Source organism: Amblyomma mixtum, chromosome 5 (assembly GCF_055824585.1).
Source record: "Amblyomma mixtum isolate Tamu chromosome 5, ASM5582458v1, whole genome shotgun sequence".
NCBI classification, from domain to species: domain Eukaryota; kingdom Metazoa; phylum Arthropoda; class Arachnida; order Ixodida; family Ixodidae; genus Amblyomma; species Amblyomma mixtum.
In genome coordinates, this window is record NC_143016.1 from 108,411,826 (window position 1) to 108,433,585 (window position 21,760).

The following is a 21,760-nucleotide window of genomic DNA, read 5'->3' on the forward strand; positions in this document are numbered from 1 at the left end:
GCCATTTTTTTTTTTTTGTAGATTCCTGCAGTGCTGCATAAAAGAGTAAGCGCACAATAATGTGCTAGTTTATCCATTCGAGTTGCAAGGCTTCGCAGTACATACCCCGTGACGGGGACATGCGGCACGAGGGAATCGGATGAAGAAGAAGTGCTCGCGCTCGGCAGTTGCGACCGTGCAGGCCCAGTAGCATTTCGAACGAGTCCGAGGAGCCCAAGAAGAAAATGGCTGAGGAAGCGGTATTTATAAAGAACGGTGAGTAACTGTGCCGGAGGCAGAAGACGTTTTTACAATTAGGCAATTACCGAGCACCTGCGCAGCGCAGTGAAGTCGCTACACTAGTCTCCGCCGGCACCCTGCGCCGATGTCTCAAAGTTGTGATGCTCTTGCTGCGGTTATGCGTCGCCGGACATTAGGCGCCTCTCAGCGCTTTCTCATGTTTTATCAGCTGCTTCTATTCTCAAGAATAACTAATAGCGAAGTTCATGCTTTTTTGTCTATTTGTAAGAAGAGGAAGAGATGGAGGAATAAAACAGCCTTAGGCCTATAACTGCATTTCGCAAGGCACCTTAGCGCAAATTAATTTGGTCTCACTTCCTAGTGCATATAATTTGAAGTGTTAAGTGTCGTCGACAAACGATGGCTCGTGAACGCAATACGCCTCGAACCAGCGCAACCGCAGAACACACTGCTTAGATATTTCAACGTATTTTGTACTCGTACTTACGCGACCTATATATGCTGTAACAAACGCGCTATTTTTGAAAGCAGTCCCTGTTTATTTAGTTGCACCTCATAGGTTGCTGTAGATACACTAGCGGATAAGAAGGAAAGCAGAACGGGGCAGGACACACACAAAAGGGCAAACACATTACCAATGGACGAGCGGCCACAATCAGATGTATTCGTGTTTGCGCGGGTACCTTTGTGCCGATTATGGTTTTCGCGCGCCAGGTGCGCGGACTATCGTTGCAATAAATTTTTATATTATGCATGCTTTGTCCCACACTCACTGCACCTTGTCAGAATCAATAAAATAACTGCGACAAGTCGCATATGTGACGAAAATGCGTCTTTAAGGCGCAAGCAATTGCTTTCAAGCTCTTCTACTGAAACCTGAAGCCCAAACTGAGGCTGTATCTGGTGAGCGCACGGGCTCATTATCAGTGTAGCTCTCTTAGTTTGCATACAGAGAAACGAACATTCATGTGGTGGGGACGTAGGCTTATGTGAAGGGACAAGACAATAAGGTACGTTCGTTCTCAGCTCTGACACCAATGTGTGAACAGTACGAAAATTGAGGCCACCGTCAGAGTAAAGGAATAACCCGAAATTTTTCAGAATATGTTCTTTCGCATTATTTACTTTAATTTCCGCACACATGCTCCGATTTATTGCAGAGCGCAGCTTGATGGCGCTCATTCATGCAATGGCACCAGCAAGTTTATCTGTGCACACCCGATCCCTTCAGTGAATAAGGAGCTCAGTCATTCTCATGCGGCTTTGCATCGCTTCTCACTTTCTTAGTGGGTCATCTGCGGAGACACTGCGGAGTTAGTCTGATTAGATGGCAGCTTTAATATTGATAAATGCGGACTGCTGGAACGGAGTGAATACTTTTTTATCCTGCCTGCAAGTGCTAAGAATAGTCTATTGGCATTACCTATGCAGATCAAACTCGTGAAACCTAACCTTAGTCGTACAACCGAGGCCTATCTTCTCAGACTTCATATTACAGCCCCACTACACCTACCTTCTTATCCGGAGCCCGTACGTCTGTTCTGTTTTACTTTAACCATTTCTACAGCGGCAACCCCTGGCAATTAGTGGAAGGCCTGTACCGACGTCGCAGTAGCCTCCATGTCGCTGAATTAGCACCATGGTGAAAGTCTTTGCGCTTACTTAATCTACATGCTGAAGTATCGACACATGTTCAAGCGTATTGCCACGTGTTCATTGTATCCCCACATGCTCAAGTCACAAGTCGGCAGAGTGGAAGTTATGCATGTTCCTCCATCATGGCGCCCGGTCTTCAGGTGGCGAGCAAAGCCACACACAACGTGGGGTGGCTACGTTGCTGGGTAGCGAGCCTCCAAGAATCCTGTTGTTAAAATATGTGCGAGAGGTGCGGGCTTTGCGTGCAGCGATGAACCTGAAGGACCGGAAGTACACCATCCGGGAGCTGCAGTACGACGAGCTCCCGCTGCTGGTGAAGCTGTGGAAGTCCATCGGCTTCATGGTCAGCGCCGATCTCATCGACTCCATTTGGAAGTGCGACCGGGCCGGCGTCATAGCGGCCGTCGCCGATGACGGTGAGAGAAAGGCCGTTCCCTGTTTCCTTTGGGAGCAGCCTTCAAGCTCCGGAGTACTGGCTTATCATTTTCCTCGATTCGCCAGTGCGCTTCACACAGTCATTATGCAAGCTGAACTCTGCATAATCTAAGCTCAAGTTCTAGACTTCTAGTCTGGAGGGGTAGAGACCAGGCACTCGACCGACTATGGACAGACCATACTTAAGAAACCAAATGTGGTGCCGGTATATTCAGGGTGAAACAAAGCAGTTCGGAAACAGAAAGTAAGGTGTCCCCCCCTTCCAACGGAGGTTCTCACAAAGCAGGCCCGAAACAACTTCGCGCTCATTTAGAAAAGCCGTCGTTTAGCGTGGCACATCCTAGTGTGGGGGGCAACGTGCGTCGCGTTTACTCATGCGAAACCTTGCCCACAGAAGAGGCGCGTCCATCCCAATTCATGCAGCGGCCATCGACAACACTCGCTTCAGCAACAGGCGATGCTCCTCTTTTCGACATCAAGCCATACCGCAAAAAAAAATAATAATGTAAAGTAAAACGAGTTTCAAGCGCCTCCCGCTTATCACGCTCGTCGCCTTACCCTACAACGCATTCCTTGTCGCCTCTACACTCTGAACACGGAGTAAAAAAAACTGGCTGTGGCTTAGCTTGGTTAAGTCTGGTAATTGCGAAGCAATACGATAGGTTCCGCTATTTTATTGGTTTCCCATGTACTGACACGGCTAATGACGCATAGTACTGGAAACAGATGCACATTCCTCACTGTCGGCCAAACTCGTAACTTCTCTTGCTTCTGACGTTGTTTCTACCGAAGACGCTGACCGTTTTCGTCGGGCTGCATATTGAGCACGCCGCTTGGAAAGTCGTTGTTCTCGTTCTTCTGCCGTCTCCGTAGCTCGCTGATGCTTCCGCTTTGCATTCTGCCGAAGTGTCTTGCTTGCTTGAGGCGGCATCTGACAGGCTTGACGAGAGGAGCGAACCGGCGTTGGTGCCCACCAGCCTCGCGCTGCGACGGCGCGAGATGAGGCCCCGTTTTTTTTACACAGATGGTATGACGTCACTCCGCGCGCGGCGCCCCTGGTGAGAGGAGCGGGAGTTAGGCCGCCGTTGGTGCCTACCAGCCTCGCGCTGCGACGGCGCGAGATGGGGCCCCGTTTTTACACAGATGGTATGACGTCATGCCAAAGGTCAAGTGGTGCCTACCACCGCCTCGCGCTGGAACGGGCTGAGGTGGTAGCTAAAGTAGTATTGCTTCGCAATAAAAGGCAGTAAGCTGTCCTCTACCGCACACCCTTTTATAGAAAGGAGTGAGCCAGAGGACATCTTACTCCCTTTTTACTCCTTTCTGTTTAGAATGTGCTCCCGAGAGCCTTCGGCGCGCGCGTACACCCGCACTCGCACATCACGCGCGTTGCCGGCACGCCAAACTTACGATAGCACTGGAATCGGGCCCAGTGAACGTTTAACTGTAGTAGTAGTTCTCTCCAAGGTTTCCTCACGAGGAAACAGTGTCCGGTTCTACTAAGCCTCAGGCCACCTAAACGCTACCACAGGCACAGGTATTTAGCTCTTAGCTGCGAGCACTGCTGACTGATGTTTTTATAGCCGCGGCATCTGGTTTTAAATGAGACTTCAATCCTTAGAACACTTGACAGCTCATACACACAGTTTATATAGCGGCAGGGGATTGTAAATTTCTATGTCGTGTGTTATATTTCTTACTGCGTAATATTTGGGTCTGCATTTCGTATCCTGCTGTCTTAGTAGCAATTCCGCTGACACTTTTTTTCCTTTCCTACGCCTGTAATATTCCCGCAGAACCTACAGTAGATGTAAATAAAAATGTATATAAGGCTTCCTTCGTTTTTGGTGCTTGCATAGCCTTCTTCATATTAATCTTCCTTGTGTTACCTCCCGGGTAATAAGTTTTCAGTATTGTTAGTTCTGTCTTATCTGCGGGGTTCGACACTGCCGTACTCTGGCGCTTCTTAAATCATTTCTTTCCTGAGAAAGGCAGCGAGTGTCTTACCAAGCATCCCTACCTCCAACTTCAAAACAGCACTCCGAGATTATTTTTGCGAGGTTTTGTCAGCCACCATATCTCTGCTATGGTCCTCTTCCTCGATTAAAACGTAATATCTGTTGAGCTAGATCTTGAACCGGTGCACTTTCCCGTTTATTAATAACTCATTTATAGCTTCTTCCTAACCTTATCTCTACGCTCCCTTATCATGTGCATGAGATTTCTAGACCTGAAAATGTTATTATCGCTATGCCTCAGTTTTTTTCTATCTCCTGCACGTCCTGCATGATACCCGTTTGGGCGCACATTGTAAAGACTAATTCATTTTTATACTCCCTTGTCAGTCTTTTCCATGCCTTCTTCCCATAAATGTATTTGTGGACAAGTGTATTAATGATTCGTAGATGATTTCTTTCTACAGATCTCATTGATAATTTTCCATTGCTATTCTTCGCCATCTAAATGCCATAGTTTCCCACTGAACGTTCTTGCATATGTGTGCTCGGCCTTTAATTCATACATTTTGTCAGTTTAATAAAGGGGACTGCTACTCACTCGTTAACGATGAATAATTAGTCGAAGTTGCCAGCTGTCTTTTCAGTAATCAAAAGTTCCGCACCATATTTTATTCTTTCTTCTAACCCACATAATATAATATATGCGTGCTCTTTTAACACTGCGAATGCGTCGTCACTCCTCCTGACTTCACTAAGTTCATATCCTTCATCGAAATACCGTCTTCGTTGCCGGTACACTCCTATATCGGCCTTAGCAGTCGAGCGCCATAACTCCAACGCGCTGGGAACCTTCGTTCCGTCCGAAGCGGTATGCTACGTTGCACTGCGCGACGCGACACAGAAGCCGCTGATGGTTTGGAAATATCCTGCGCATACGCACTGAGCAGAGTCAGACACATGGATGGCTAACACTCAGACCCACAATGATTCGTATTCGCTTAAACTCCTTCATTCTCAGGCTCAGATGCGTGGGTTCAAAAACAAACAAGTCCCAACCACGATGCCATCTTCATAGCAGCGGCATCATCGGCCTGACATTGCCCAGTGCAGTACAAAAGCTTCAGCCATCTACCTCCAATTAATCCTACCGTGCGCCAGCTGCGGCCACAATACACCACTTGAAGCTTCCTGATCTCATCCGCCCGGCTTACTATTTGGCGCCCGCTGCTACGTTTGCCTTCCTTCGGAACCCACCCAAAGACCCATGGTTATCTTCTCTTTGCAGTTCATGCTCTGTCCATGCGCCTGTTTTTTATTCCAGTTAAGGTATCATTAATTCGTGTTCTCTTACTGCTTGCATGTTACACCATCCTTTAAGTGATTTATTGATTCTGCACAGAAACTAACATTTTTAATGCCCCTGCCATTATGCCCCATGGGGCGGCACAGGTAAATGATAAATATTATAAATAATAAATAACCGTTGAGTCCATTTATATTAAACCTGGCGGTCTCGCGGATTGGGTTTGTTGTGTCCAAATTCGCAGTTAATTGACTTTCCATTCTACAACAAAAAATACAACTTTAAACAAAACGAAGAAAAAACTGCGTTATGTGGTCTGGCGTCTTCAAAGCAGACCCTATGAAAATACTTTCTAAGCTCTCCACCGCTGCCAAGGGCCTCTCAACGAGACCTTTGATGCTGCTAACAATCCATACCAGGGACGAGTTATCACCAATCGCTGTTAAAGCGTTGACCGCAGCTGGTAGGAGGTCTGCCTTCTTGTCATTGTCATCATCAGATTCCTATCAGTCGGGCATTGCTCGTAATTTGTGTTCAGTTCAAGCCAAGGGACGTCAGGTCCGGCTAGCTCCCACAAATACAGATGTCTTATCATCATCTGTCGCTCCTGGGCCCATTCGGCGAAGAAACTAGCGTAGTGCACGTGCGCACCGAACGTGTATCAAGTGCACTGGTATCAACTGCACTGTTGGCTGTGTGCATGCTGAGTGCACGTGGAAGACACGCAGATGGAGAGTTGATTAAGCAGGCGACACATGCCAGTGACTGGCCACAAATGTTCACCTAGTGATCACTATCCAAACATATAGAATAGCTGCTGTTAGTTAATCACCGGCCATGCCCAGTAGCAGGACCCATCGATCTAGAGGCCCATTAGCTTCGCTTTCAACCCTGTTCTTGTTTCGCATTCAGCGCATTTATCTTTTTACTTTCGGCGCTTTGGCCAGCCGGCAAACCCCACACGCACTCGTCGACTATTCAGCCCGTCGGCGCGACCTCGGCAGATTGGTTACCTGCAGTCTCTATGCAGCCGTTTACTACTTTTTTTTCTGTCCTCATGTTCATTCCGTACCTATATTACCGGAGCCGGGACACACTCCTTGGTCTCCGCACATGCATGAAGCGCAAGGTTTCTTGCTGTATGGGGCGATTTTATGGCGCCTACTCATCCACTGAATCCGAGTGGCGCAGTCACAGTTTTTCGTTTCATCCAACACCCAGTGCCTATTCCCTAATACATATTTTGAAGGTAACATTGCCCTCGCTCGTAACAACCGAGTTTTTTTAAAAACTGTGGCAGTTGTAAGTGGGCTCCACTGTAACCATTTCGCTTCGTACATTCCGCGACGATGCACTCATGAGTAAATCTGCCTGTTTCTACGAAATACCTAAGCCCACGCATCCCGCGTTTCGCTTGTGCGCGCAGGCGAGGTGATCGGCTCGTGCTGCGCGCCCTTCGTGGGCGAGGGCATGGCCAAGCTGTGGCTGCACGGCCTGATGCAGCCGTACCGCAACCAGGGGCTGGGCACGCAGCTGGCCGACCGCGCCATGGAGCACATCGGCGACAACAACGCGTACACGCTGTGCATCCCCGAGCACGAGCACATCTACCTCAACAAGTACCAGTTCAACGTCAGCTCGCGCCTCTTCCAGATCCTGGGGCCCGCCGTCCCGCGCCTCACGGGCGTCATCACCTCGCTGCCCGGCGTGCGCGTCATGGAGAGCGAGCGCGGCGTCCGCGAGCTGCTCTTCGAGTACGACACCGACATCGTAGGCTTCAACAGGTGGGCCTCTCGAAACAACTGATGCCTTTTAGACTGTTGCTGTGCCATGTCGTGAGGTACCGCCGCTGTCGCATACTTTAGTTCTTTCTTAAAGTTACTTTCCATACCTGTTGCGAAACTGCTATTCAAAATCCTATCAGAATGTGAGCGAGCTTTAGGAGGTTAGAAGACTGCGGCGCCGCCTACGAGCTTACCAAACCGGTCTTGGTTGCGTCTTGCAACTTATCGGCCTTATCCACATCTATTCATTAAACAGTTTAAGGCAGTTCATCATAATGTCGCCGGGGGGCATGACAGTCTGCTACCCTTCAATTTTTGGCCCAACTGTTCTCGTGTAGCGCGGTTGCTATTAATTGCAGCTAGCCACTCTTGTAGTTTATAATCAGATTTCGGCCCCTCATGCTAGCAGAATAAAGACAGTATTATGCAATTCCTTTCCTTTGGCTTTATTCTACACTTATGCACTATGCCGTCTGGCCGCCTCTGGCGAAAGCGACGGCAGTGTTAGACTTCACGTGATGATGAGCGGCCGGAACAGGATTGAAAATAAACAAAACAAAATCAGCACAAAGGATTGGTAGTACATCTAAGGCTCCACTAGTAAAAAAAACGGCCTTCGGCATGGTGTTGTACATTACAGTTCTGAAGTGTATGTGTGCCAATATGAGTTCTGAGCTCCTCAGAAACGTGATGGGGACATAATGCTGAGGCTATTGCAATGGGCATCGTCATGCGGAGTTCAGAGCAGCGCAACACGTTTCCCTCGTGCTATAGGACATTCTAATCAGCCTCTCGATAATAAAAAGTACGCCCTACTACTGACGTCAAATGTCACCAGTCAGTGAAATCTGGTATGATGCAATATATAACGACATGAAAATCAGCAGTGGCGTCGGTAACTGATTCTAAATCGGAAATTCGTTCGAAAGTTCCAGGTTATTAGGTAGGTTTTGTGAGGTTTACAGAGAGGTGGTGATGCCAGTAGTAGAGACAGCATATGTCTGTTGAAAAAGAAAATTACGTGACCTCTCCTCACCAAGCGATCGTCTTATTCACCGGCTGACCTATGAGATCCCATTTCTGCGTTTTCTTTTAGGTACCTCATAATATTACGACTCCCTGGTCCTTGTTTTGTATTTCGGCCTCATCGTCCATCATTAATATTGAAAGGTCACAGAGGCGGTGGCGAGGCATCGCTTGAGCCAATCACGATGTGTTCTAATTACCAAAATGGAATGAAATAAGAATCTTCCTGTCGGAACTCTCCAGGTCCAGGAGTCTGGAGTGCGCGTCGGCCGGTTGGTTCGGTAAGAGAGAAGGAGAGTTAAGTGAACCCGGGCTGCTGTCGCTCTAAATAGTACTAAGGGAGGACAAAACATCTGTAGCCTTCTCCTTCCTCCGAGTGACCAGGCCAATCACCGGTACACGAAATCATTGCGAATGTGGCCTAAAGTCGAATACAACTGAAGATTGAAGTGGAAGGTGACCCTCGAATTCGGCCCTGCGACTAATGACATCCACCACCCGCCGCGGTGGCTCAGTGGTTAGTGTGTTTTACTACGGAGCCGGAGGTCCCCAGTTGAATCCCGACTGTGGCGGCCACGTTTGGATGGAAGCGAGACGCAAATGGTGCCCATGAAGCTATGCGATATCAGTGCACGTTAAAGAACCCCAGGTGTTCGAAATTTCCGGAGCCCTCCACTGCGGCGTCTCTCGTAGCCCATTTGTCGCATCAGGATGTTAAACCCCACAATTACAGTATTTTTTAATGGCATCGACCTATTGTCCTGACGTCATGGTCAGCCACCAAGCAGGTGCAACCTGCAATAATAGGTGCAAGGCCGCTGACCGCGACTTTACAACGTAAGATATCATCTGTCAGAGAACTTCCTTCCGGGCTCTCCATGCATGTGTGCATTTTTGTTCACTGCAGTTTGATTTTGATATTTTGGCCCAGTATTATATTGTGAGTGTTTGTTAGATTTTGAGACCGATGCCACATCCTGTATAATTTCCTAAATATTGTCTCTAGCCGTGTTTTGAGCATTTATTATTTTATTGTTTATCACCCCACCTGTCATGAAATGCCTCATCTGTGAGGACCTTGAGTTTATGCGAACAAAAACAAAACAGGCTGTTTTGTTCTTGAGCTGTGTACGGCTCTAGTAACGTGAAGGTCTGTAGGCAAAAGTCGGTGGTTCAATGTATACTGAAGTGTTGTCACTCCTGCGTGGCTGTCGTCTAGCCCCGCCGCAATATTCAGCGTACCACGAACCTGACCCCCTGTGTTGGCCACTGCGCAGGACTGCGCTCATGGACCGCATGCTGAAGGAGAAGAACACGATGCTGCGCATCGCCCTGCGCGAGGACAACCAGATCGGCGGCTACGGCTTCATCAGCGAGGGCCTGCACGGCGCCGCCATCGTGCGCCACCTGAGCGCCGACTCGATCGACATTGCCGAACTGCTGCTGGGCCGGCTGTTTCGCGACTTCCCGTCGGTGTCCACGCACGGGGTCTGGGCCATCGGCTGCATCCAGAGCTACGAGTCGCACAGCTTCTTCAAGAAGTTCAACCTCAAGTCCATCCACGAGATGAAGCTGCTGCGCCGTCGGGGCGTCGACAACGACATGTCGCGCGTCTACGTCTTCTACTGAAGCAGAGCTCGCTCGACGAACGAGGAAAGATGCTGCTCGCGTGAACCGACAGCCGCCGGGACTCCGTGGCCTCCCGTCGCTGCATGAAAAAATAAAAAGCTTGCTGTCAGAGTGCATGAACTGATCTTTAAACTTAAAGCGCACATAGAGGTATAATCTAGATGGAATACTTATCTGCAATTCCGCTTCAAGCAAGCGTTTTTACGGCTACTTAAATAAGTTGCGGAGCACCGAAGTTTGTGTCCTCAAAACGAGACAACTTAGAGCGGCAGGTAGGTTTTCCACCGTGTTCGATAGCACTCGGACGCAATGCACCTAACACATTTGATAAAACATTGTCTATTACATCGTTAAGACGATACATGGTTTCCATGAATTCACCGATTGCATGTACGAAAATAAATGCAGGGAAAAATAGCTATAAAATCTAAGCCCACCATGCGTTGTCCCTCTGACTACCTCTTTATAGAGTGCCAATCGGGTAAATGGTTGCATCCCCACTGCTTTTTTAACGCACTAGGCTTTATAAAACTGGATATGTGCTGCGAACTGCTTAAAAGTGAATGCGAACGATGTAAAATATTTGTAGTACTGAAAATTTACTGGTCCCGCCATACAAAAGAAGCACCTTCCTGCTCTTCAACAGATTTGTGCTTTAGCCCATGTTCACAGGTAACGTTAGCTACAAACATCATTATCAACAGCCTAACTACGCCCACTATAGGACAATGACCTCTCCTAACGCTGTCCTGTTCCAGATGCGGCCACCTTTTAGCTACAAACAAGTGTAGCTAAAAGTGGTTCAAACATGTTGCCATCTTCGTGAGCTCCAAATGTAAATTCCGTTGGCCCCCAAATGATTCGTAATTAATTTTTGTATTGTTGAAGGATATGCGTGTGCTATGTCGGCTGCGAGACACGGACTTATTTTCGTGTTTATTATGTGTGCCCCTAATTTCTCTGATGCTAAGCTCGTTACGATAGAAGCCACCTTTTTTTTTTTGTGGCGGGCAGCGAATGTCATTAACGCGCATAAGACGTTGTTTTGCGGATAAAACGAAAATAATATAGTGATACTCCCTGAAGCTTTGTTCTTTATAATTCTGATTTCTTTTTCACGTGACGCCGCATTCACTGTCAATTCTATTTTTATTTTCTTGTACACTCGCATCGGTAGTCACCTCCATGATATCCGAGCAGCGAGCTCCCGCGTGAGCATGATCGTGCTTGAAAAGGGAAGAAGAAGAACCACCGCTTGGAAGCCCATACTAAGTGCCATGTCTGAAGCGTCGAACAGCAAAAGCAAGGCCCCGTCCTTCGTGCTTCAGCAGCAAAAGGTGAGCATTTCTGACATTGTCAACAGTTTTTTCTAGGCGTCTTATGCCAGTATCGTCATTCATTCGGCTTCAACCGCCTTATCGCCACCTGCGGCTTTCAATAGCGCCAGCTCGACCTACAAGCCTTGCTTGACAGGCGTTTACAGGCGTTGCCTCCATTTATTCTCTACAGGACGCAGGTCGAGCGGTGTCCAGCACGGACCTGAAGGAATACACGATTCGTCCACTGCTGTGGGAAGAGCTTCCGCTGACCAAAGAACTCCGCCTTGAAATAGGCTTCATCATCGGAACCCACCAGCTTGAAACCCTTTGGAAAGTGGACCCCGGTAGCATCTTCGGAGCAATCACGGACAACGGTACGGAGAATTTTCAAATTTCTGCGGGTTATTGATTTGAAGCCTCAGACGACGCTGATTTCACACCCGTTCTTAACATTCACTCATTTAGTGTACATACGAATGCAGGGCAGTCAGCCCTCTGTCCTGTGAGGCTGTTTTATTCTTATTTTGTGTAATACTGCAAAGAAAGCGGCACCAGAACAGGCACGTTGAGTCGATGCCGAGTACTTCTGGGCTACCACGCCACAGAACTTGAACTGCGCTGCCTACAACAGCAAATTAAAACATTAGAGTCTACTATGTTTACCTCCGTAAGTTTGCATTGCGGCAGCACGACTTTCGAGCTTTGTTTTCGACGCCTTATGTGCAAATCTTCTCAGCTAAGAAGAATAACGAAGTTTTGAGAGCATAAGTCACTGTATAAGGTTGCACGCAATTCTGGACTGTCCCGAAAACTGCCGCCTCTGTATTTTTCTGCCTGTAATTTTGGCATATTTGGTACCGACGGTTGCTAATACTACCTAAGTGCCTCAGCCTCGGCCCCGACCTTCCCTATTCTCTGCTGACCTTCCCTATTCACGAGTCCATCTTTGCACCGCACCAGCGCAAACCTCAGCCCACCCATCACGTTTCCTTTTTTTTTTTTTTGCTTTCTGCTGCGGCGAATAACGCCAACGCTACCAAATATCTACCGCCAAGGATGAGATGATCTCTCACCCGCACGCAGGCGAGCTGTATGGCGTGTGCGCCATTCCTTTCGTGGGCACGGACATGGCATACCTGGCGCTGCTGGGCGTGACAGCCAAGTGGCGGCGCCGGGGCATCGGGAAGCGCCTCTTGGATGCGGCCATGGAGCACATTGGCACGCACAACATCTACCTGCACTGCCTGCCCGCGCAGGTGCCCCTATTCAGGTGCGTGCACAGTGTGCTCCTGTAGCTGTGATCACACCGGAGTAGGCGTAAAAGAGGGAAGGGCAAGAAGGAGTGATTGCAAAGAAGGTAAGAACAGCACACCATTGCACAAAATCATCGCGGCCTTTCCGCCACCGAACGATAGGGGGAAATGCAAAGTCCTCTCACGCTTAATGCATACCGTATCCTCCGTAAAGAATGTGCTTTATTTATTTATTTATTTATTTATTTATTTATTTATTTATTTATTTATTTATTTATTTATTTATTTATTTATTTATTTATTTATTTATTTATTTATTTATTTATTTATTTATTTATTTATTTATTTATTTATTTATTTATTTATTTATTTATTTATTTATTTATTTATTTAATCACATTACCCCTAAAGGCCCTTCAGAGGAGGGTATTACATAGGGCGGGGAGGGGGGGTACAATCATTAATAGACGCGTTACATTTTAGCAAAAACTGCAATACAACAAAAAAAACGTTACAGCATAAGGCATAACACCAAAAGGAAAATGAACACAAAAACAGCAAATTTTACACATTTCCTGGTGAATTCAAACAGCATATTTTGCCATTTAAAACGCAGTTCCAAGCCAGTATTATCAGCTTTTGATCATAGACTTCTCTTCACCTGGCGCTCGTAATTTCATTGTTGCCTGGCCGGACAGAGGCGCATAAATAGTTCGCATGTTTAAGCAGTTCGTTCAGTATTTGTACTCTGAAGAACAGAAGATCGGAATTTGCATGTCACATGTATATTTCTGTTACCTCCAAAGTCCCCGTTAGGTCAGCAGCAATTCGTTCATAGAAGAGGAGAAACAGGCTTGGTCGGGTCACACGTTCGCTAAATTACCGGCAAAACCCAACCATGGTTATGGTGTTCTCTACACAAACAACACTTATTTTTTCTCCGGGTGGAACAGAATACCGCCACCGCAGTTAACGTGGGCGGGCTTCTCAACGGGCGAATGCGCACGCGCAGGGACCGGCACAAGCTGCAGGTCTACATCCGCGAGTTCAGGTGCCTGGGCCCCGGGGAGCCGAAGACGTCGGAGCTGGTGCAGAGCGTGGCGGGCGTCGACGTGGAGTCCATCAGCAAGGAGATGCTGCCGCTGGTGGTGGCATACGACGAGCACGTGCTCGGCTGCTGCCGACAGAAACTGATCGAGCTCGAGACTGCCGTACGTTGCACTCCTCTTCCGACCACGTTGCTAGTCCCCGTTGCCTCCATGAGTTTACACGTTTCGCTTAATATGTTTTCACTTGAGGGCCTGTTAATTAGCGGAGGGAAATAACTGCCAAGTTTTATGATTTGCTCGTGACAGATAGGTTCCATACTAAAAGAATGCCGAAAGCTTCCGTACTATACTACAGCACATATGCGATGTTCGTTCGACATGTCTCGGGCGGAGCAGTGCCGACAGGCCTCTGTAAGGCTAATCTCTCCTGTATATTTACACCACCATCACCGGCGTGTGCAGCTCGTATACGGCAGAATTAAAGACCTTGCCCCCCCCCCCCCCCCAAAAAAAAAAAAAAAAGAAAGAAGCTTCGTGTCTGTCGAAAGAACAAGAACCATTGGCTGATTTGTGCATATGTTAGATACACTTAAGACATATAAGCCTCGTGGCATGTTCCTAAGCGCAGCTAATGATCATCAACGTTAGCTTAACTAAGTCCACTGCAGGACAAAGGCACCTCTCATATCTCTCCGAAAAATCCTAAGTTACCCCCAAACTTCCTAATTTTATCCGCCGACTTCATTCTCTGAGACCCCCTGCTACGCTGGTTTTCTTTTGGAATCCATTCCGTTACCTTAAGAGCCAATCGTTGACCTTACCTTCGCATTGCATGTCCTGTCCATGCCTATTTCTTCCTTATTTCGACTAGGATATTAACACGTGTTGTTTTCATCATCCACTCTGCTCTCTCCATGTCTTTTAACGTTACACCGATCATTTTCTTTTCCATAGATCCTTGGACTGTTCTCAATTTCAGTTAGCCACCACGTTTCTTCTTTATAGGTTACTTCCAGTAAGATACAGCTGTTATGCACTTTCGTCTTGAGGGATACTGGTGAACTACAATTCATGACCTGAGAGTACTTGTCAAATGCTTACCACTCCATTTTTATTCTCCTAGCTATTTTACTCTCGTGGTCACGATCAGAGGTCACTACCTGCCCCAAGAAAATGTATTCCTTTATGACTTCAAACGCTTCGCTGTCTATCCTAAACTACTGTTCTCTTCTGAGACTGTTGTATATTACTTTAATATTAATTCTTGGACCCTCCATTCTGTTTTGCCTTCCAAAGTCACTGAGCATGCCTTGCAGTTCGTGTCCTGGGCTACTTAGCAAGGCAATGTCACCAGTAACTGGCAGATTACTAAGGAGTTGTCCATTAACTCTAATCCCTAATTCTTCCCAGTCCAGATCTGTTAATTCCTACTGTAACCGCGCAGTGAACAGTACTGGAGAAATTACTGAGATTTTATAACTCCTCTATGGAGGTCTTTTGCAGAACATTTACCTAAGCCTTTTCTACACCTTGATTTGCGCAAAGCCTGCATTACTGCTTTGGATCGAACCGAGTAAGATGTGTTCTCATGATCTATGAAGGTATATATAGGGAGGCTAGGTACATTCTGCGCATTTCTCTATAATTCGATTTTATTGTGTGAATAGGATCTATTATCGAGTAGCCTTTCCGAAATCCAGCCTGGTGCTTTAGTTGACTGAAGTCCAAGGTTGATCTGATTTGATTGCCGATGACCTTATTAAGTACCTTGTACAAAAAAGAAAGTAATCTAATTAGTCTGTAATTTTTTCAGTCCTTGATGTGCTCTTTCTTATCGATTAAGCTAATAATAGCGTTATAGCAAGATTCCGACCGGCTCGATGTCATGAGGCATTGTGTATACGAGTACAGCGTGCCCTGTGTTCCAGGCACAAGCTCCCCACCATCATTTCATTAACCTGCAATTACCTTATCCTCACCAGCCGCTTTATCTGTTTGCATCGCGTGTAAAGCTTTCTTTGCTTCCTCTTTTGTTAACGGCGAGGTGTCAGATTCTTTCATACCGCTAACTTCATCATTAGCATCCTGACTATTTCGGCTACTATAGAGGTCGGTGCTGAATTTTTCGGCCACACTATGTTATTCACAGTGGTATTGATATTGCTCTCCTTGAATCCTGGGCCACACATCTTACTTTTCCGAATTTCTTTTTTCATAATTTTTGCCAGTGAACCACATATGTCCTTTCTTGCTTTTGCAATGATCATTTTTTACACCGATTTCCTTGAAAATTTCTGCTGGCCTTAGTGGATGCAAACGGGCTCCAACCGGTTAAAGACTTGTCTTCGAACGCGATTCCTTCTTTCCATTGTTTTCACTTGATCTAAACCGAATCTAATCATACGTGACGTGTATTTGTTCCCGCACACGGCAGTATACAGGTACGTGGCAAATTCGCGTATTACTGTCACCATTTATATAACAGTCGGCATTTGAAGCATTAGAGATGTAAGGAAGGTGCGGAGGTAAAAAGTGAAGTTTTTAACTGTTCGTCCGATGTTTAGAACTTTAATAGGGATGTCGTATATTGCTGCTTTATGCACTTCTATAAATATTTGCTGTTCTATTTTAGTTTTTAAGTAAATTATAAATGCATAAAAGAGAGAAAGTGTTTTAGCAGGCCTGCCGTTCTTTAATTATTGTTGGGTTTTACGGCGCATAAGCGGGTGACGCTTTCATGAGCCACGTTATTAAATACCAATATTTTTCTGGTTTTATGTAATTGGTGAATTAGGAAAGTTACTTTTTATACAACTGTAGCAATAATTTCGCTCATTATATCTATGAAATAAAAAACTTACTGCTCGAAGGTCGTACTTTGTGTTTGTGGTGTCACTGCGCATTTGGAGGATTTTATATTGCGTAAAGAGAGGGCCAGAATTATATAGAAATAGCCTATAGTTGAAGTCCTCACAAAATTTTGGTTCAGAAAATGAGTTCAAGTAATGCGCTTCGTGTTCTGCATCGGAATAATGGTTATCCTGAATGGGTGGTGTTGTAAAATGCCACCACTGAAAAAGAAAAGCACTAACTCGAAAATACCAAGTGGGTAAACTTCATTTCATTTTAAGTAATATTTTCAAAGCAGCTCCGATATTTGCTTATAACACGGTTTTTCTTTCAAAGCTTGCTCCCAAAGTTCAAAAATCATACACGAGCATAATTTACCTTTTGCCGAGGCTTTATTATACAAACATATCATTTTATTTGATAGATTTATTATAAAAATGGTGCAATACTAGCACTGACTCGCATTTGAGGTTAGGTTATGCGGATCGGCAATTAAAGCTTTCAAGCATCTTTGTCAATAACAACTAATTTATACTTAGCCCGTTCTGAATACCTTTTCAACCAATTTGTTGTAATAATCTATTTCCAGTAGAATGAAACGTTCTATATACTCTGCGGCTCTACTCATGTGCATTATGATGTGTGAAAAACGACGCTTCGAAAGAGGGCATTCACTCCTCCATCAGCTCCTATCTGGTGCCGTAAGTGCACTCAGAAAAGGTCGTTCGAGGGCAGTTCACCCTGAGCGTGGCGCGGCCGCCACCAGCCCTTCAACAAACTCAAATTTCCCTTTTTATATTCTACATACCGGAATAAAACTTCCGTGAGAGGTTTTAGAATAGGCAGGGAATCGACTGGAACAGTAATAGTAAAAAATATTTTCTACAATCCGCCCATAATATACCACAACGTACCAGCAAGTTAATTAACTGCAACGACATCGAGCCTATGTTCCTTACGAGAAACAGCCTCGATGTGACTATTACTGTTCAGCCATTTCTGGCGACAGGATAAAGCGTGGGGACTTCATGCAGCGTTACTTCACCATACTTAAGCCACGGAAAGAGCTCTGTCTGAGTCACATATTTTTTTCCAGATTAAATAGGATTCAAGCGACATCATAAAATCATAGGCGAGGGAATATTTTCAGCTGCTACTGAAAAGAAGTGTAAAGCTGCACTTGCATAAATTATTATTATTACTTTAGCGGATAAGAGGGAGCCTACTTCCGTTCGCGAGTAGCCCAGTTTTAGCGAATTTGACATCTCTACACGCCTGCGTCTTTCTATCGTCGTATGTTTTTCAGTTTGCCACTTGCCTCTCTTAAATTCACCCTTTATCGTGCTAAAGAAGAGGTCGACCGTTTAGCATTATTTCTGTGGAAAAAACGACTGCGCGTCTTAATGGCCGCGTATCGGCGGTATTGGTTATTACCTTACATATTGATTGCATGAGAGTTGGCGTATGAGCTCTTTTTCGGCAAGTGAAAACCCGTTCTCTTTCTTTATCGCCCACAGGTGCACTAAATCCATCGCATTTATAAGGCCTACAGCAGACGCGCCTATAAGTAAAACTTTAGTATTAATAGGCATTTTTATACGCAGTGGAATTAGTTTAACCTTCCTTCACCTTGCTGCCAAGCGTCCATTAAGGGAACGTAACCTGAATAGCCACAATCGCAGAACAACAGCCCACAAACATTGTCATTCCCTCGCTCGCGGCTCATTCCCCCTCCCCCAATGTTAACATATTCGGCTCTCTATGCATTTAATTATTCCCGCCCTCTCAATGACCCCATTCGCCTTCTCAATAAGTTCATCTCTCATATTATTAGCCTTACCTTCCAGCCTTCCGTCTCGATTGACAAAGCTCACCCCTTTTCCGTTCTATCGAGGCCCCCCCCCCCCCCCCCCCCCCCCATTCGAGGTCCATTCTCCACACCATAGGGTGGAGAACGGACCACAGGTGTCCAGCGCGAAAATCCCAAGGTATGGCCTCTATAAATACCACGCATTTTTTCAGCATCCGGAGCATCCGGCAGCGCGTAGCAGTGTCTTGGTTTCGTGAGAGCGGGCTTCACCACAGAAAAGCATGAATTGAGATGCAACGCGCTTCGCAGGAGCCAGACGCCAGTACTGCCGTTGCCAGGCGCGGCGCGAAGCGGGTGTGCGGCTACGGGTTCGCGACAAGCGACATCTACGGAGGACGCATCGTGCGAGGCATCTTCGCCGACTCCGAGGACATCGCCGAGGCGCTCCTGGCCCACCTGCTGCGTGATGTGTCTCGCGTCATCACTTTCGTGCAGATGCGCGACACCGAGGACGCCTACTTCGAGAAGAAGTTGGGCCTCAAGGTGTCATCGACCATCAAGACGCTCTTCCGGTGGCCCTCCAGGAACGGGGATTTCACCAAGATATACGCCACCAGCTAGGCTCGGGACCGGCACCGTCGGAAGTCGCATTAAAGGCGCCTCCGTGTGCGTGACGATCGTGTATAGGCCTCCACCACGTACTTCCATACCCGTGGGTCTGTGGTACCTGTAGGCAGCGCCGATTACGGAGTGCGACAACTCAACGTAGAGCGTGGTTAAGTGCTGCGAAAATTTCTCCGAGGATTTAACCAAAGCTGTGTTATGGGAATGTTAAAGGAATTGGAAGTCATCGCTCATTTAAGCGTAGTGTAAAATGCTGCTACTAACAGCTGCTGCATTTTTTGCAATACACACCAGTTGCTGCAAACTTACATGTAGTTGTCAGTATTGTGTTTTCAAAGATTGTGTTTAAACTTCAAGTAAGAACAAAAAGACGTTCAAATATATAGATTCATAACTGACTTGGAGTTTTCTAACTCTAACTGATGCCTTTTGGGTAGCGACTTACTCCAACATAGTGTTGTGTAAGGGATTGCACGCGTTCGCTTCGAGGGAGACCGTAGCTTTGTTTTTGTTTTTCTTGTTTTTTTTGGAAAGGGGGGTAGATGGGTCGTATCTGGGTCTCGTCTGCGTTACTGGTGTCCAAAAAACAGCGGCTATCGACCTTCAATGCCTTATTGGCTTCTTGCAACAACAGCAAGCGCTTTAGGCTAGCATTCCAGCTGTATACACAAGCTACTCTTCCATTTTTCTCCGCGCAGTGAACCAGGAACAATTTTTCGCAATTTTTAGGCGCAATATACGTCATTCCTTGATGTAGTAATAACGTTTAGTAATAGTTGATGTAGTAATATAGATTTTTCGGGCGATAGTTTAAAGGCCCATAAACACTAGCTCGCGCATCTTACAGTGCTCTTTTTCAAACAATTTGCAGCGTTTTGGGCGAAACACATCTGAGTAAGCATATCGTTTTAAAAATCGCGAATTGGCAGTTCGTGCTTATGTTCAGCGTGACATCAACACAACGCAAAATCGGACTAAAATAAGTACGAAAGAAGTACGCTTCAAGGGTGTTTTTTTGTCGAATTTCGCACCCGGCATTACCTTAGTAAGGATTGAAAAAAAAAATCCCTGTAGCAAGTACGGGAAACTTCCCTGCATACCAAGTGGCTAAAAAGGGCGCTGCAACCCTGCAATGGCAGGCAAATCTGTCACCGTCTCTTCAATGGAGAATGTACTACCTCACAGGAACAAAATTTTCTTATTTCTTTTTGTCCGTGCGTGATTGGATAACCAAAATAGACCTCAGCTTAAAGTTATTGGAATGGCTATGAGCCATTTGGCAGCTGAGATACCAGCAATGAAGTTGGTGCCAATGAGAGCAAGGAACAGCCTTGCACAAAAGTGTGCGGTATACGGGCTCACGAAAAATCATTATTTTTACATTGCCTTGCTCCCCAATGAGATAGTATTTGTTCCAGAAAATGAAGCATGATTACACACCGCAGGCTTCCAGGCTTTTCGATGAACTGGTATGCCTCACAGAGCAGTAATTTTTTTTCCCTCACAAACCGGGATCCCGTAAGCATTTATCCGTGATTGTGCGTTCAGTTATCTTGGTGTGTCTGCATTAATGTTTAAGATATTTCTCATCCAGTGATGTACTTATATGTTTTCCTGCTGAACACGATAAAAATTTACGGTGAATATTCGCACATGTGTCAGTCAAACATCATTACAAATTACTTGGTAACACAATAAGAAAACAGTTCAAGAATGGCAAGAAACACAGGGTTGGCAGCTGCGGAGGCTGCTAAGTTTTCGTTATTTGCTCAAACATTGGAACCAGGAAACCTATCCGCAATAAACAGGAGCATTTGGGTCTTGGGCACCCGGTGGCGTTAACAATAGAGGCAAGAAGAGTCCAGTGAGTCCAACGCCCTGATATAAAACAGGAAGGCAAGGTGTCTGAATAATGTAAGCATCCCCGTTTTCTTTCTTCACGGAATTGTCAACTGTCGCGTACTAGGTTGTACCTCTTCGCTGAAAACTTCCAGGAAAATTCTAATGCATTTGCAGTCAAACTACGACTTTTATGTCCCGAGTTTTGCAACGTTCGAAATACACCACACCATCCTCTCGCGTTCTCCTCAAGCGCGTCTCCCAGCTCGCATTCTGGCGCATAGCATGAGCGAGCCGGTGGTATCGACCGCTTCGCTCGTAGGCGGGCTTCCCCGTGCGCCTCGTATCGACCGAATGGTGCCTCCGTAATGGTGGCGCCGTGTTTTGGGCCCTGTTTCTGACAGCGCCGTTGCTCGGGACGCCATTGGCCGACGGCAGCTGCCCCTGGCAGGCGATAAATTGCGCCCCGACCCGCCCTGCACTGCGCCGCTGACGTCGTCGGGCTCGCCGCTCTCTTCTGCCAAAGGATTCGTTTGCGGGGGCCTTTGCCGATGCAGCGAGACACTCGAGGCGAGACAGCGTCGGCATTTGCGTGAACAACTTTTGTTTTGTTTTGTTTTTTTCTTTTTGACAGAAAGATGATAACGGCTGAACCAACTTCTCCGTTATTACGCCATTCGCTAAAAATTCAGAACACTTGATAGGCGTATGAAGGCGCACCGAAAAATTTTGTTCTGTCTTCTTTGAGTTTCCTTTAGTTTCCCGGCATCCTCTCTGGCTTCTCTCACGGAAGAATAACCTTAGTGAGGAATTTGGAAAATAAATGGGGCCTTTGACGAATTTTCCCGAACAACAGGAGCAGACCAGCCTTTCACCAATGCAAGAAAGAGGCAACAACGAAATGTAAATGAGACGAAACACGACGCGTTATTGGCCGAGCATTGGGAGCCTTCAGCTTGGTGCACTATGCATGACTCCCTGTCAT

At 46.5% G+C, this 21,760-nt stretch overlaps 2 protein-coding genes across 2 annotated transcripts; both read left to right on the forward strand.

The window, feature by feature from the left end:
* Window positions 1–224: 224 nt before the first annotated feature.
* Window positions 225–10,031, forward strand: LOC149343320 (uncharacterized). The gene is made up of 4 exons (XM_089542364.1): window positions 225–255; window positions 2,145–2,312; window positions 7,019–7,376; window positions 9,680–10,031. The coding sequence occupies exons 1-4, from the start codon at window positions 225–227 to the stop codon at window positions 10,029–10,031; spliced, it is 909 nt and encodes a 302-aa protein (XP_089398490.1).
* A 1,277-nt stretch (window positions 10,032–11,308) lies between these two features.
* Window positions 11,309–18,933, forward strand: LOC149343321 (uncharacterized). Its single transcript, XM_089542366.1, has 5 exons — window positions 11,309–11,368; window positions 11,541–11,724; window positions 12,434–12,620; window positions 13,616–13,814; window positions 18,622–18,933. Exons 1-5 carry the CDS (start codon window positions 11,309–11,311, stop codon window positions 18,931–18,933), a joined length of 942 nt encoding a protein of 313 aa, XP_089398492.1.
* Window positions 18,934–21,760: the final 2,827 nt, after the last annotated feature.